Here is a 14,753-nt window from a genome sequence, read left to right as displayed (position 1 = left end):
GCAACAACATCAGCTAAAGAGTCAAGCTTTTATTGAAGAGCCTCATTAGTACTGGGCCCCAGGGGCTTAGCAATGGCCCCAGACATAGCTGATGTCACTGGCACTCCCTGTTGTTGAGGTGCCTCTGCCATGGGTTGCGCAGGATCCTGATCCCGAGGTGCCTCTGCCAGCTGGAGACGTATAGCGCTCTCCTTTAATTGGGCAAATGTCAATTCAGGGTTCTTAAAAACAAGCATGCTCACATGCCCCCGGTGAGAAGGGGTGTAGAGTCCCTCAATAAATTGATCTCTTAGCAGTTTATCCGCTCCGGTGTTAAAAATGGGTTCAGCCAGTGTAAGTGATTTAAGGGCTTCCTGCAGGTTTAAGGCAAAGTCTCTCACGCCCTCATTAACTTTTTGTTTGCAACTAAAGAATCGTATTTTAGCTTTGCTGCTGGCCGTGGTTTCAAATGTAGCTTTTAATCCAGCAAATATGCGTTCAACAGTGCCTTTTAGATCAGCTGCCCATGCTGTGACTTCTCGCTTAGCATGGCCACTTAACTGCATCATCAGGAGACTAACACGCTGAACTTCACCCACAGGGAACATGTCAAAATGGGCCAGCATCTTTTCTCTGAAATCGTCAAGGGTATTAGGCTCACCTTCATACATTGGAAGCCATGGGCCACCCGGGGTATATGGCATCAGCACCGGCATGATGGGCGCCACTCCTTGAACCGCTGCGCTGCCGGACTCTCTATTGATACTCTGTCTTTCAGCTGCATTAGCGTTGCTGAGTGCTGCGGCGTCTCCGTGCTGCGACATACTGTGCCCCCTTAGTTAATCCGGACCCTTCCGGTCCTCCGCTTCCGTCGGGATAGTGTAGATTCGTTCCGCTGTGCAGCAGGATCGATTTTCCCCTTGCTCTGATGTCAGAGCGCTCAGCTTGGTGCCGCCCACAATGACACGCCCCCTGCTGCTCCCACCCACCGCGCTCTGTAATGGCGGATTCTGAAGTTTTTCAGTTAGACTGGGGCTCAGGTGATGGCGTAGCTCAATTAACAGTCTCGTGCCTAACGGTTATGAAGTGATTACCTCAGGGGATGGCGGCCATCTTTACTCCATTATAACCAATGGGGAAAAGTCACTTTCAATAGTTTTCAATGGGGAATGGATTTTTCTTTAATAAAGTCAATTTTCAAGATTTTTCATCCCAGTTTTGGGCTCCAATCACGGCACACAATACCCGGTATACGGGCTGACTAGATCCTGTTCGTGACGCCAATTGTAACGCCCAGGAGACCGGGATACCCAGCACCGGACCAATGGAGTCTGTCTCTTGAGGGGGATGTCACGGGTGGCTTGACCCGGTGCTGTGGCCTCAGGCAATGCACAGTGTAAGGGGTATCATGAGGGAACAGGCACTTACTTGATCAGCAGCAGGTTCTCCCAGCGGTGATGATCCTGATCCTGGATAGATAGCTATTGTCCAAATGAAAGTCTGAGGCACTGAAACGTTTAACCAGTTTACTTCAACATAAAAGGATTTACAACCAGTCCTGTCACCGGAGTCTGTATGGGAACTCTGAGTTACTTTGACCCTGCCGGGGTCTTCGCCTCTTATTGTACGCAATTTCTGTGTGGCCCTGCTGCTGTATGTGAACTGGCTGCCGGCCCAATCTGTCCCCTCCGGGTCCTGGTTCGACGGGCAACCCGAGTCCTTTTATCGGCTTACCCCCTCCAGGAGTACCGCTGAACTCTGTGTCTGTTGCTGCATCCGACCCTAGTGAAGCTGATATCACCTCACGTTTTTCCGGTTGCTGTATTATATATAATGAATACAGCCACGGATCCGGTATCCGTCTTTGCGCCTGTTCTGGGTAGTGATTAATGCTACCCGGTTCTCACAATGTCCTTTTTCTCTATCCCTCTTCTCCTCAGGCCGGTGATTTAGGCCTGGTAACAGTCAAAGGGCTGTTAGAGATTCAACTGTATGACCTCTCACTATCAGCTCCTTGGCCCAACTGCCATTTCTTCTCTCAGACCAGAATGGATCAAGGGGAGTCTCTGGAGCTCCCCCTTCTGGCCGGAGGTGGTAGTGCAGTCTTGCTATTTTAGTATTTGTACTTACTGTCAGTAACTATTTTTGTGGCAAATACCCCTAGGGGTGCCACAGATATGACCAAGCAAATCCTGAAAAGACTCTTGAGACATCTTGGTATGTTCCGGGAATTTGTCCGGGTTGGCATTAAGCTCGCCATATAGCGTGTGATAGGCTCCACGGCTCTCACGTAGTTCGATAATGGGGTGTCTCCAAAAACGCCAACGCCGTGCCCTTCTCTATTTCTTTGTTGCTCCCAAGCAAACGCACAGGTAAGAAACAGCTTGATGCTTAAATCCAGGTTGAAATAAAAGCTCTCCATATGAAGATCCATCATGACACAGGATACAGTAGCACACTGTGAAGATTTCAGCAGATATCCCATAATACACGCCCTCTGTAATCCCATTTGCGGTGTCTAGTTCTCTAGATTTTTCTCCATCTAATTTTTCCACCATGCGCACAATAAATGCAAACGCATGCAAACTGCATGAAAAAGTGTGTAAACGTTGCGCTTTTTTTTACTGCATGCGTTACCTTATGCGTCTAAAAAACGCTGCGTTTGCATGCGGTTTATCGTGCGTTACAGGTTGCAGATTAAACGCTGCGGATTCTACCACAAATGTGAAACTAGCCTTACATGCTCATATGAACTGGTCCTTATGGGTGATTGCTGTCAGTGCTATGAGGGCATCTGACTACTTGGGTGGGCACTATGGCCTATGTGCCTGCCACTGAGGAGGGGTACTGGATCTGCACTCATGACCAGGGCTCACCCCTGCACCCGCAGACGGGGGGGCAGGCTGTGTCCCATTAATCCTGTGGACTGAAGCCTCCTCTGCAGCATCTCGGCCACCTGACCCTGGAGCCCGAGCACCGCCTGTCAGTGGCAGCAGGACGAAGCTTATCCCTCTGCAGCCAGTGAGGCATTAGTGGGGGCGGGGCGTGGGCTCATCAGTGGTCTGTGGACGGTGCCGTGGGCTGTCAGTAGTCTGCAGCTGCCCCATGATGCCGTGTAGACCGGCGACATAAGCCTGGCAGAGGGGACGCTTCTGGCCGCATCAGACATGGCACACATGCTGCATGCCACCGAGCGCCTGAAATGGGGCAGCAAGGAGCTCGCCTTGAAGAGGGCCGCCTTCTTGCTGGCGGCTGCCTACGGGCTGAAGACCTTGTACCCCATCGTCAGCAGACAGCTCCGGCGGAAGGAGCGCAGTCCTCGCAAGCACGGCTCCCAGGACCGGAGCACCGGGCGCGCTCCCTCCTCCCCGGCGGTCAATGCGGAATTCTACCGGCAGCTGCTGGAGCTCCGCAAGGTGCTGTTCCCCCGGCTGGTGAGCAGGGAGCTGGGGCTGCTGTCCGTGCACTCGCTGGCCCTCGTCTCCAGGACCTTCCTGTCGGTGTATGTGGCCGGGCTGGACGGGAAGATCGTGAAGAGCATCGTGGAGAAGAAGCCCCGGAGCTTCCTGCTGCAGCTCATCAAATGGCTCCTGATCGCCATCCCGGCCACCTTCGTGAACAGTGCCATCCGCTACCTGGAGTGTAAGCTGGCGCTGGCGCTGCGCACCCGGCTGGTGGACCATGCCTACCGGACCTACTTCACCGACCAGACCTACTACAAGATCCTCAACATGGACAGCAGGCTGGCCAACCCCGACCAGTCCCTCACCGAGGACATCATGATGTTCTCCCAGTCCATCGCCCACCTGTACTCCAACCTGACGAAGCCCATCCTGGACGTGGTGCTCACATCCTACACCCTCATCCAGACGGCCAGATCTAGGGGGGCCAATCCCCTGGGGCCCACCCTGCTGGCCGGCCTGGTGGTCTATGCCACTGCCAAAGTGCTCAAGGCTTGCTCCCCCAAATTTGGCAAACTGGTGGCAGAAGAAGCCCAAAGGAAAGGCTACCTGCGCTATGTGCACTCCAGGATCATAGCCAATGTGGAGGAGATCGCCTTCTACAGAGGCCATAAGGTAGGCATGGCGAGCAATGGGAAATGTGAGAGGCCCTGGAAGAAGATGCTGCTATTGTCATGCTGATCTGCCCTTCCCCCACCTCATTATGGGCTTCAGTTTCCTCACGAAATTTAAAACTGTCTAGGAAACCGTGTTCCTGCTGGTACAGGGCATGTGATGTGGGCAGCATGGCAGCCATGGGTATAGACATGCCAGCTGACCATGCAACATGGGGGCATTACGGATAGATGGGTGCAGTATGGATAGATGGGTGCAGTATGGATATATGGGTGCATTATGGATAGATGGGTGCATTATGGATAAATGGGTGCATTACGGATAGATGGGTGCATTATGGATAGATGGGTGCATTATGGATAAATGGGTGCATTACGGACAGATGGGTGCATTATGGATAGATGGTGCATTATGGATACATGGGTGCATTACATATAGATGGGTGCATTATGGATAGATGGTGCATTATGGATACATGGGTGCATTACATATAGTCTATATGTATTGCACCCATGTATCCATAATGCACCATCTATCCATAATGCACCCATCTATCCATAATGCACCCATCTATCCATAATGCACCCATCTATATGATATAGATGGGTGCATTATGGATAGATGGGTGCATTACAGATAGATGGGTTCATTACTTATAGATGGGTGCGTTATGGATAGATGGTTGCATTACGTATAGATTGGGCATTATGGATAGATGGGTGCGTTATGTATAGATGGGTGCATTATGGATAGATGGGTGCGTTATGTATAGATGGGTGCATTATGGATAGATGGGTACATTACGAATAGATGGGGGCATTACGTATAGATGGGTGCGTTATGGATAGATGGGTGCATTACGGATAGATGGGTGCATTATGGATAGATGGGTGCATTACGGATAGATGGGTGCATTATGGATGGATGGGTGCATTATGGATAGATGGGTGCATTGCATATAGATGGGTGCATTATGGATAGATGGGTGCATTATAGATAGATGGTTGCATTACGTATAGATGGGGGCATTACTTTTAGATGGGTGCGTTATGAATAGATGGGTGCATTATGGATTATTATTTATTTATATAGCACCATTAATTCCATGGTGCTGTACATGAGAAGGGGTTACATACAAATTACAGATATCACAGTAAGCAAACTAACAATTACATACTGATACAGAGGGGTGAGGACCCTGCCCTTGCGGGCTTACATTCTACAGGATGGTGGGGAAAGAGACAGTAGGTTGAGGGTTGCAGCAGCTTCGGCGTTGGTGAGGGGGTAGCTCCGGTAGTGATGAGGAGGCAGCGGGATCAGTGCAGACTGTAAGCTTTCCTGAAGAGGTGGGTTTTCAGGTTCCGTCTGAAGGATCCGAATTTGGTTGATAGTCGGATGTGTTGGGGCAAAGAATTCCAGAGGATGAGGGATATTCGGGAGAAGTCTTGGAGGTGGTTGGGTGAGGAGCGAATAAGTGTGGAGAGAAGGAGGTCTTGGGAGGACCGGAGATTACATGAGGGAAGATATTGGGAGATTAGTTCAGAGATATATGGAGGAGACAGGTTATGGATGGCTTTGTAGGTCAGTATTAGTAATTTGAACTGGATACGCGGAGGGAATGGGGGCCAGTAAAGAGATTTGTAGAGGGGGAAGCGGAGGAGTAGCGAGGAGAGAGATGAATTAGTCTGGCAGCAGAGTTAAGGATGGACTGGAGAGGTGCAAGGGTGTTAGCAGGGAGGCCACAGAAAAGGATGTTGCAGTAGTCAAGGCGGGAGATGATGAGGTCATGCACAAGCATTTTAGTAGATTGATGGTTGAGGAAAGGATGGATTCTGGAGATATTTTTGAGCTGGAGGCGACAGGAGGTGGAAAGAGTTTGGATGTGCGTTTGAAGGACAGGGCAAAGTCAAGGGTTACACCGAGGCAGCGGACTTTTGGTACCAGGGAAAGCTCGATGTCGTTAATTGCGATAGATAGATAGGTCAGGTAAGGAAGATCTATGGGATGGAGGAAAGATGATGAGTTCAGATTTGTCCACATTGAGTTTGAGGAAGCAAGAAGAGAAGAAGGAGGATATGGCTGATAGACACTCCGGGATTCTGGACAGTGGAGAGGTGACGTCTGGGTCAGGAAAGTAGATCTGAGTGTCATCAGCATAAAGATGGTACTGGAATCCATGGGACTTTATGAGTTGCCCAAGGCCAAGTGTATAGATTGAGAAGAGTAAGGGTCCTAGAACAGAGCCTTTGGGGGACTCCAACAGAGAGAGGGTGGGATGAGGAGGTAGTGTGGGAGTGGGAGACGCTGAATGTGCGGTTGGAAAGGTACGAGGAGATCCAGGACAGGGCGAGGTCTTTGATGCCAAAGGAGGAGAAGATCTGTAGTAGGAGGCAGTGGTCAACTGTGTCGAAAGCAGATGACAGGTCTAGAAGGAGGAGTACAGAGTATTGTCCATTAGCTTTGGCTGTAAGTAGGTCGTTAGTAATTTTGGTCAGGGCTGTCTCAGTTGTGTGATGGGTGCGGAAACCAGATTGTAGATTGTCAAAGAGCAAGTTAGATTAGAAATGGGAGGAAACTTCAGCGTGGATGTGCTGCTCCAGGAGTTTGGAAGCAAATGAGAGCAGCGATATTGGGCGATTGCTGGACATAGCAGTTTGGATCGAGGGTTGGCTTTTTAAGGATAGGTGTGATTGTGGCATGCTTGAAAGCAGAAGGGAAGGTGCCAGAAGTGATGAATGGATAGATGGGTTCATTATGGATAGAAGGGTGCATTATGGATAGATGGGTGCATTATGGATAGATGGGTGCATTATGAATAGATGGGTGCATTATGATTAGATGGGTGCATTATGGATAGATGGGTGCATTATGTATAGATGGGTGCATTATGAATAGATGGTGCATTATGAATAGCTGGGTGCATTATGTATAGACGGGTGCAGTATGGATAGATGGGTGCATTATGGCTAGATGGATGCATTAGGAATAGATGGGTGCATTATGAATAGAAGGGTGCATTATGTATAGATGGGTGCAGTATGGATAGATGGGTGCATTATAATAATTATGGATAGATGGGTGCATTATGGATAGATGGGTGCATTAGGAATAGATGGGTGCATTATGGATAGATGGGTGCATTATGTATAGATGGGTGCATAATGGATAGATGGGTGCATTATGGATAGATGGGTGCATTAGGAATAGATGGGTGCATTATGGATAGATGGGTTCAGTATGGATAGATGGGTGCATTATGGATAGATGGGTGCATTAGGAATAGATCGGTGCAGTTCTGTGTATTTTGTGTTTTCTAACAACCACAAACTGTAACTTTTGTACAGAACTAACCTTCACCCATGAATACATGCCTACCAACTCTCCTACATTATAATAATATAATTATATAATTGACAGCAGATTTTGTTGATTTCAAACTTTTTGCCCTCTTTTTACTGTGCTTGTTAGGGTATGTGCACACGTTCAGGTTTTTTCGCGATAAAAACGCAATAAAACCGCATTTGAAACTGCAGACATATGCATCCTATCATTTAGAATGCATTCTGCAAGTTTTGTGCACATGATGCGTTTTTTCCGCGAAAAAAACGCATCGCGGTAAAAAAAGCAGCATGTTCATTAATTTTGCGTTTTTTTTGCGTTTTTTACCCGTTATTCTATACATTTGGAAAAACGCAAGAAAAAAACGCATCAAAAACGCACAAAAAAAACGCGCAAAAAAAAAACACATGCGGATTTCTGGCAGAAATGTCAGGTTTTTGTCAGGAAAATTTCTGCCAGAAATCCTGACGTGTGCACATAGCCTTAGGGTATGTGCAGACGTCAGGATTTCTGGCAGAAATTTTCCTGACAAAAACCGGCTAGAAATCCGCATGCGTTTTTTTCGCGTTTTTTCATGCGTTTTTGACGCGTTTTTAGTGCGTTTTTTGCACGTTTTTCCCAAATGCATAGAATAGCGGGAAAAACGCAGAAAATCTGCAAAATTAATGAACATGCAGCTTTTTTTACCGCGATGCGTTTTTTTCCGTGAAAAAAACGCATCATATGTACAAAACATGCAGAATGCATTCTAAATGATAGGATGCATAATGTATGCGTTTTTAATGAGTTTTTATAGCGTTTTTACAGTAAAAAAAACCTAAACGTGTGCACATAGCTTTAAAGTGTTAACCCCTTTCTGACCTCGAACGGGATAGTACTTTCGAGGTCAGAAGCCCCGCTTTGATGCGGGCTCCGGCGCGGTGAGCCCGCATCAAAGCTGGGACATGTCAGCTGTTTTGAACAACTGACATGTGCCCGTAATAGGCGCGGGCAGAATCGTGATCTGCCCGCGCCTATTAACTAGTTAAATGCCGCTGTCAAACGCAGACAGCGGCATTTAACTACCGCATCCGGCCGGGCGGCCGGAAATTACGGCATCGCTGACCCCCGTCACATGATCGGAGGTCGGCGATGCTTGAGTATTGTAACCATAGAGGTCCTTGAGACCTCTATGGTTACTGATCCCCGGCAGCACACCTGATTTTCTGCTACATAGCAGCGAACAGCAGATCGCTGCTATGTAGCAGAGCCGATTGTGCTGTGCCTGCTTCTAGCCTCCCTTGGAGGCTATTGAAGCATGGCAAAAGTAAAAAAAAAAAGTTCAAAAAAATGTGAAAAAAAAAATAAATAAATAAAAGTTTAAATCACCCCCCTTTCGCCTCAATCAAAATAAATCAATAAAAAAAAATCAAATCTACACATATTTGGTATCGCCGCGTTCAGAATCGCCCGATCTATCAATTAAAAAAAAGCATTAACCTGATCGCTAAACGGCGTAGCGAGAAAAAATTTGAAATGCCAGAATTACGTTTTTTTGGTCGCCGCGACATTGTATTAAAATGCAATAACGGGCGATGAAAAGAACGTATCTGCACCAAAATGCGATCATTAAAAACGTCATCTCGGCACGCAAAAAATAAGCCCTCAACTGACCCCAGATCACGAAAAATGGAGACGCTACGAGTATCGGAAAATGGCGCAATTTTTTTTTTTCTCAGCAAAGTTTGGAATTTTTTTTCACCACTTAGGTAAAAAATAACTTAGTCATGTTAGGTGTCTATGAACTCGTACTGACCTGGAGAATCATAATGTCAGGTCAGTTTTAGCATTTAGTGAACCTAGCAAAAAAGCCAAACAAAAAACAAGTGTGGGACTGCACTTTTTTTGCAATTTCACCGCACTTGGAATTTTTTTTCCGTTTTCTAGTACACGACATGCTAAAACCAATGATGTCGTTCAAAAGTACAACTTGTCCCGCAAAAAATAAGCCCTCACATGGCCAAATTGATGGAAAAATAAAAAAGTTATGGCTCTGGGAAGGAGGGGAGTGAAAAACGAACACGGAAAAACGGAAAATCCCAAGGTCATGAAGGGGTTAAACAGCTTGTTTACAGAGGGGTGAAAATGAGGTGGGATATGTGTCACCACAAAGAGAGGCAGATCAGCCACTTAAAGGGACTCTGTCACCCCCTCCAGCCGTTAGAAATTAAAAGAGCCACCTTGTGCAGCAGTAATGCTGAATTCTGACAAGGTGGCTCTTTTAGTTATTGGTGCAGTTAAAGCAGAAATAAAGCGTTTTATAATTTCGCAAAAATACCTGTCTTTAGTCCTGGAGGCAGGTCTTAACCCCCCTCCTGCACACGCCACACTGCTGTCACTCAAGGCTTCTTTGGCGCCGGGCGCCGCCCCCTCTGCGCTGTTTTCAAATCAGATCCGGCGCCTGCGCTGTTTTGTTCTGCCTGGGGCAGGCGCAGTGAGCGCTGCCCGTCTGACCTCAGATGCAGTCTCGCAGACTGCGCCTGTGCGGCCACCCAGCTTGTGAATCCCAGCCCCGCACTGTGCATAATGCATAACACACTGCGGGGCTGGGATTCACAAGCTGGGTGGCCGCACAGGCGCAGTCTGCGAGACTGCATCTGAGGTCAGACAGCCAGAGCTCACTGCGCCTGCCCCAGGCAGAACAAAACAGCGCAGGCGCCGGATTTGATTTGAAAACAGCGCAGAGGGGACGGTGCCCGGCACCGAAGAAGCCTTGAGTGACGGCAGTGTGGCGTGTGCAGCAGGGGGGTTAAGGCCTGCCTCCACGACTAAAGACAGGTATTTTTGCAAAATTATAAAACGCTTCATTTCTGCTTTGACTGCACCAAAAACTAAAAGAGCCACCTTGCCAGAATGCAGCATTACTGCTGAACAAGGTGGCTCTTTTAGTTTCTAACGGCTGGAGGGGGTGACAGAGTCCCTTTAACTTGGTGACAACATTCATAATGGACATTCTATTTCATCTTAGACTCTCATATACCTTTTTATTATAACTTTCCTTAAAGGAGTTGTCCAGGGAAAACATGTTATCACTTAACTGCAGCATAGGTGATAACTTGCTGATCGGTGGGTGGCGATTGCTGGGACTTGCACCGATTGGCAGAATGGGTACGCTTTATCAGCAATGGGGAACTTTTATCCCTCTTAGAAAATGGTGCGGGAGATTGAATACCTGACCACCTCTCTATTCATTTTCTATGGGGCTGTCGGGAATAGCTGAGCACAGTTCTCGGCAGTCCCAGAGGGAATTTAAGGAATAGCGACCTACCATGCGCACTTCTGCTCCAGTCCACCCAGGATTTCAGCTTCCTGTTCTGTCGATCATTAAGTTATCACTTATCTTATGGATAGGTTATAAATTATTTTCCGTGGACAACCCTTGTAAAGCTAGATATTTATACTCCTACGGTTCTACCATTGCATGAAAAGTTAGAAAATGAACCTTGCTCCGACACTTGTGGTAGAGTAGATGTCAGCCCCCCATAATAAAGGTGTGAACAAATGGAAATGTTTCTCTGCATGAGACACTTGATATGCCATTTACTGAATATTAGAATGTTGGTGTGATATACAGTATGCAACAATATTTAGCAAAAAATAAATTAACCTCATTATGGAAACAAAGATGATCTTATGGGCAATTCTTAAATTCTCTTGTGAAGAAATTTAATTGGAAAATAGTTACCTATTTTCTTTCATTAGTGAGCCTTTCAAAACCTTTAATGAATAACTGATTGGCATTGTTGCTAAGTAACATAAGCTTTGACCAAGAAGAACACTAAATAGCCTGATTTTCGCTATCTTGTTGACATTTTTGACTGTGCCAATGTGCCACTCACATCAAATAATGGCATCGCTAGAGAAAGTGGCATCTGTTTCTCCTCAGTACGTTTCATAAATACCGTAGGTCTCTTTTAAACCCTATAGCTGTATGTATGGTTCATAGAGACCAAGAGTTTTTTCAGTCAAACGTCTATATCAGCCAAAGTCTCAGCACATTTGTTTCCATTAAAACAGATTATAATATTACTAGATGGTGGCCCGATTCTAACGTATCGGGTATTCTAGAATATGTAGGTAGTATATAGCACAGGCTACGTACTATATTGCACAGTGACGTAGTATATAACACAACCGACGTAGTATATAACATAGCTACATAGTTTATAACAGAGCTACGTAGTATGTAACACAGCGTACGTAGTATATAGCAGAGCTACGTAGTATATAACACAGCCACGTAGTATATAACATAGCCACGTAGTGTATTGCACAGGTATGAAGTATATTGGTCAGCCACGTAGTATATAGCAGAGCCACGTAGTGTATAGCAGAGCCACGTAGTATATAACATAGCCACGTAGTATATTGCACAACCATGTAGTATATTGCGCAGCCACGTAGTGTATTGCACAGCTACGTAGTGTATTACACAGCTATGTAGTATATTGGTCAGCGACGTAGTATATAGCAGAGCCACGTAGTATATAACATAGCCACGTAGTATATTGTAGAGGCACGTAGTATATTGCATAGCTACGTAGTATATTGCACAGCCACGTAGTATATTGGACAGTCATGTTGTATATTACACAGTCACGTTGTATATTGCCCAGCTACATAGTATACAGCAGAGAGATGTAGTATATAACAGCCCACGCAGTATGTAACACAGCCCACGTAGTATATAGCAATGTGGGCACTATATGCGTGGTTAAAAAAGACTTAAAATAAAATATAAATATATACTCACCATCCGAAGGCCCCTTGAAGTCCTGGCGCCTGTGTGCGGTGCACGTGGCAGCTTCCGTCCCAGGGTTGGTATGAGCGCAGGACCTGTGATGACGTCGCGGTCACATGACCGTGACGTCACGGCAGGTCCTTCTCACATAGCATCCTTGGCACCGGAACCTGCCGCTTGCACTGCCGAGGACAGCGCGCAACGTCGGAGGGTGAGAATAACCTTTTTTTTAAAATATTATTTGTAACATTAGATCTTTTTACTATTGATGCTGCATACGCAGCATCAATAGTAAAAAGTTGGTCACACAGGGTTAATAGCTGCGTGAACGGAGTGCGCTAACGCGGTCCGTTACCGCTGGCATTAACCCTGTGTGAGCGGTGACTGGAGGGGAGTATGCGGGCGCCGGGTACTAACTGCAGGGGAGTAGGGAGGGACTAATCGGACTGTGGCCGTTGCTGATTGGTTGCGGCAGCCATGACAGGCAGCTGGCGAGACCAATCAGCGACGCGGGATTTCCGTTATGGAAGTTGCAGACAGAGGGAAGTACCCCTTAGACAATTATATATTTAGATTATGACACAGAATACGCTATAGTTTACAGATATATAAAGATAAAAATGAAAACAAAAACTAAAAAGCAGCCTTGGTTTATATAGAACCTATAGTCATAGAGACCACAAAGGTATGCAAAACGTTATTTACATAAAAAGATATATATAAAAATGAAGTCCAATGTGAAAACTACAAATGGGGAGGGAAACCACAGAAAAATATATGTAGTATTACAAATGTCAATCAAAAATCATATGGAATGGTAAAGTGCTTACCCATTAGTTGTATCCAGTGCTCCCAACCCCAAGGCGTTTCACGTTATAGCTTTATCGGGATAAAAGAGTAATGTGCAATGCTCCTTTTATATACCATTATGAGGCGCATGCGCAGCATCATCCATGCCATGAATAGTGCATTTTTTTATACAGTAATTCCTGTGACAAGCGTAAGTCAAGGGGAAACTTCCTCTGGCATCATCGATCCGCACATCCCTTGACGATGCCATTGGCAATGAATATAGCGTTGTAGTCTACCAAGCATGTGAACAACAAGCGCTATATTGTTGAAGACTATGTGAGTGGCCATATTTAAATGGCACAAGAAAAAAGCCTGGATTGAAAAGATGAGATCCATAAATATGCATGAATGTAGTGCAAAGTGACTAGTGGCATAAAGAAAATCTAGTTCGAGTATAATTTGAATAAAGAAACATAAGGAATGTGATAAAATACATACTAGTTTTGCATAATGGTCAATAAATAATGTTAGGGCAAAGAACATAATTGAAATAAATAAACATCACAAAAATAACACTACGTGATTCAATATATGATACATTAAAGTGCAGCCAAATAAGTCACTTGATTAAAGTCCATAAAAAGCAAACAATAATATCAATTCATAGACTGCATCCATTCACACATAATCCATAATTTGCCACACAGACCAGAAAAAGTAAAGGAAAGTTTCTAACTCTTTAATTGAAGGATAATAAACCTAGAGACAGGAACAACACAAAATGAAAATCCAATCACAGAAGTGAACTATTTTCCAAACAGGGAGCAAAGCTATGTTTTTCATTGAGGCAGCTGTGTGCCATAATGCCCAATGTCACAATCCAGCAGCATTACACTTGTGCCAATCCTTGTTATTTTCTTGTGCCATTTAAATATGACGACTCACATGTAACGTCTGCCGGCGCCTCCGCATGGTTCACCTCCCACAATGCGGGAATGCCGGCTTTCTCACCTCCATGGCTGCAGCAGTGTCCTCGTCAGCTTCCTCCTCTGTGCACACCGCACTGTGTTCCGGTGGTTCGCCTACTGCGTCCTTAATCCTGTGACCACTCCGGCGGTATCCTAATCCTTACACTGCATCTGCGGTACTTATATCCGGTCTCCTGGTCTCGATGTGGCCAGTCCTGTGTCCATTGTCCCTGGTCCTATTACGGCCAGCTGATATCTACGTGTATAAACAAGAACCAACTTTAAATATCTAAGTTGTGTGTACAGACCATCCGTCTCCATTACCTACGTGTCAGTGACCTCGGTTAAATCTCCTCGTGTCAGCGAACCCGACCTCTCAGATCGGCAGCTGCAATACCGGTGCTTGCCTAGGAGTGGTACCTGGCAGCTACCTGCAGCCCGGTCTGTCTCCACCATCAGCAACTCCAGTTTACACCAGGTAGCCACTTAGCTATGTCCCTTCTTATGCAGGTTCGGCCCTATGGCATACTGGGTCCACGAACCATGTGCGCCACCTGCAGGCGTGACATCACGTAGTTTTCAACAATACGGCACTCATTGTTCACATGCCTGGTGGAGCATAACGATGATGGCATCCTAATGGGACGCACTTGGGTCAATGATATCAGAGGAAAGTTACTCTTTTCCCTACGCAAGACACATGGCATGAATGACACTGATCATGAACCTTAGTACAGACGCCTCAGATCACGGGCCGGTAATCAAACAAGAAGAGTGTTTCCAGCGAGCGTTGGAGGAACAGTAGTAGACGTTTTTGCA

General features: G+C 46.2%; 1 protein-coding gene across 1 annotated transcript in view; it reads left to right on the top strand.

Moving 5' to 3' along the window:
- Positions 1–2,999: 2,999 nt before the first annotated feature.
- Positions 3,000–14,753, top strand: part of ABCD2 (ATP binding cassette subfamily D member 2) — an 84,222-nt gene continuing 72,468 nt past the window's right edge. Inside the window, exon 1 of the mRNA XM_069765009.1 lies at positions 3,000–4,055. Coding sequence (XP_069621110.1) covers positions 3,147–4,055 — 909 coding nt within the window. The 5' untranslated portion in view covers positions 3,000–3,146. The remainder of the gene's footprint in view (positions 4,056–14,753) is intronic.

Source organism: Ranitomeya imitator, chromosome 4 (assembly GCF_032444005.1).
Source record: "Ranitomeya imitator isolate aRanImi1 chromosome 4, aRanImi1.pri, whole genome shotgun sequence".
NCBI lineage: Eukaryota > Metazoa > Chordata > Amphibia > Anura > Dendrobatidae > Ranitomeya > Ranitomeya imitator.
This window is presented reverse-complemented; position numbering and strand designations above follow the sequence as displayed.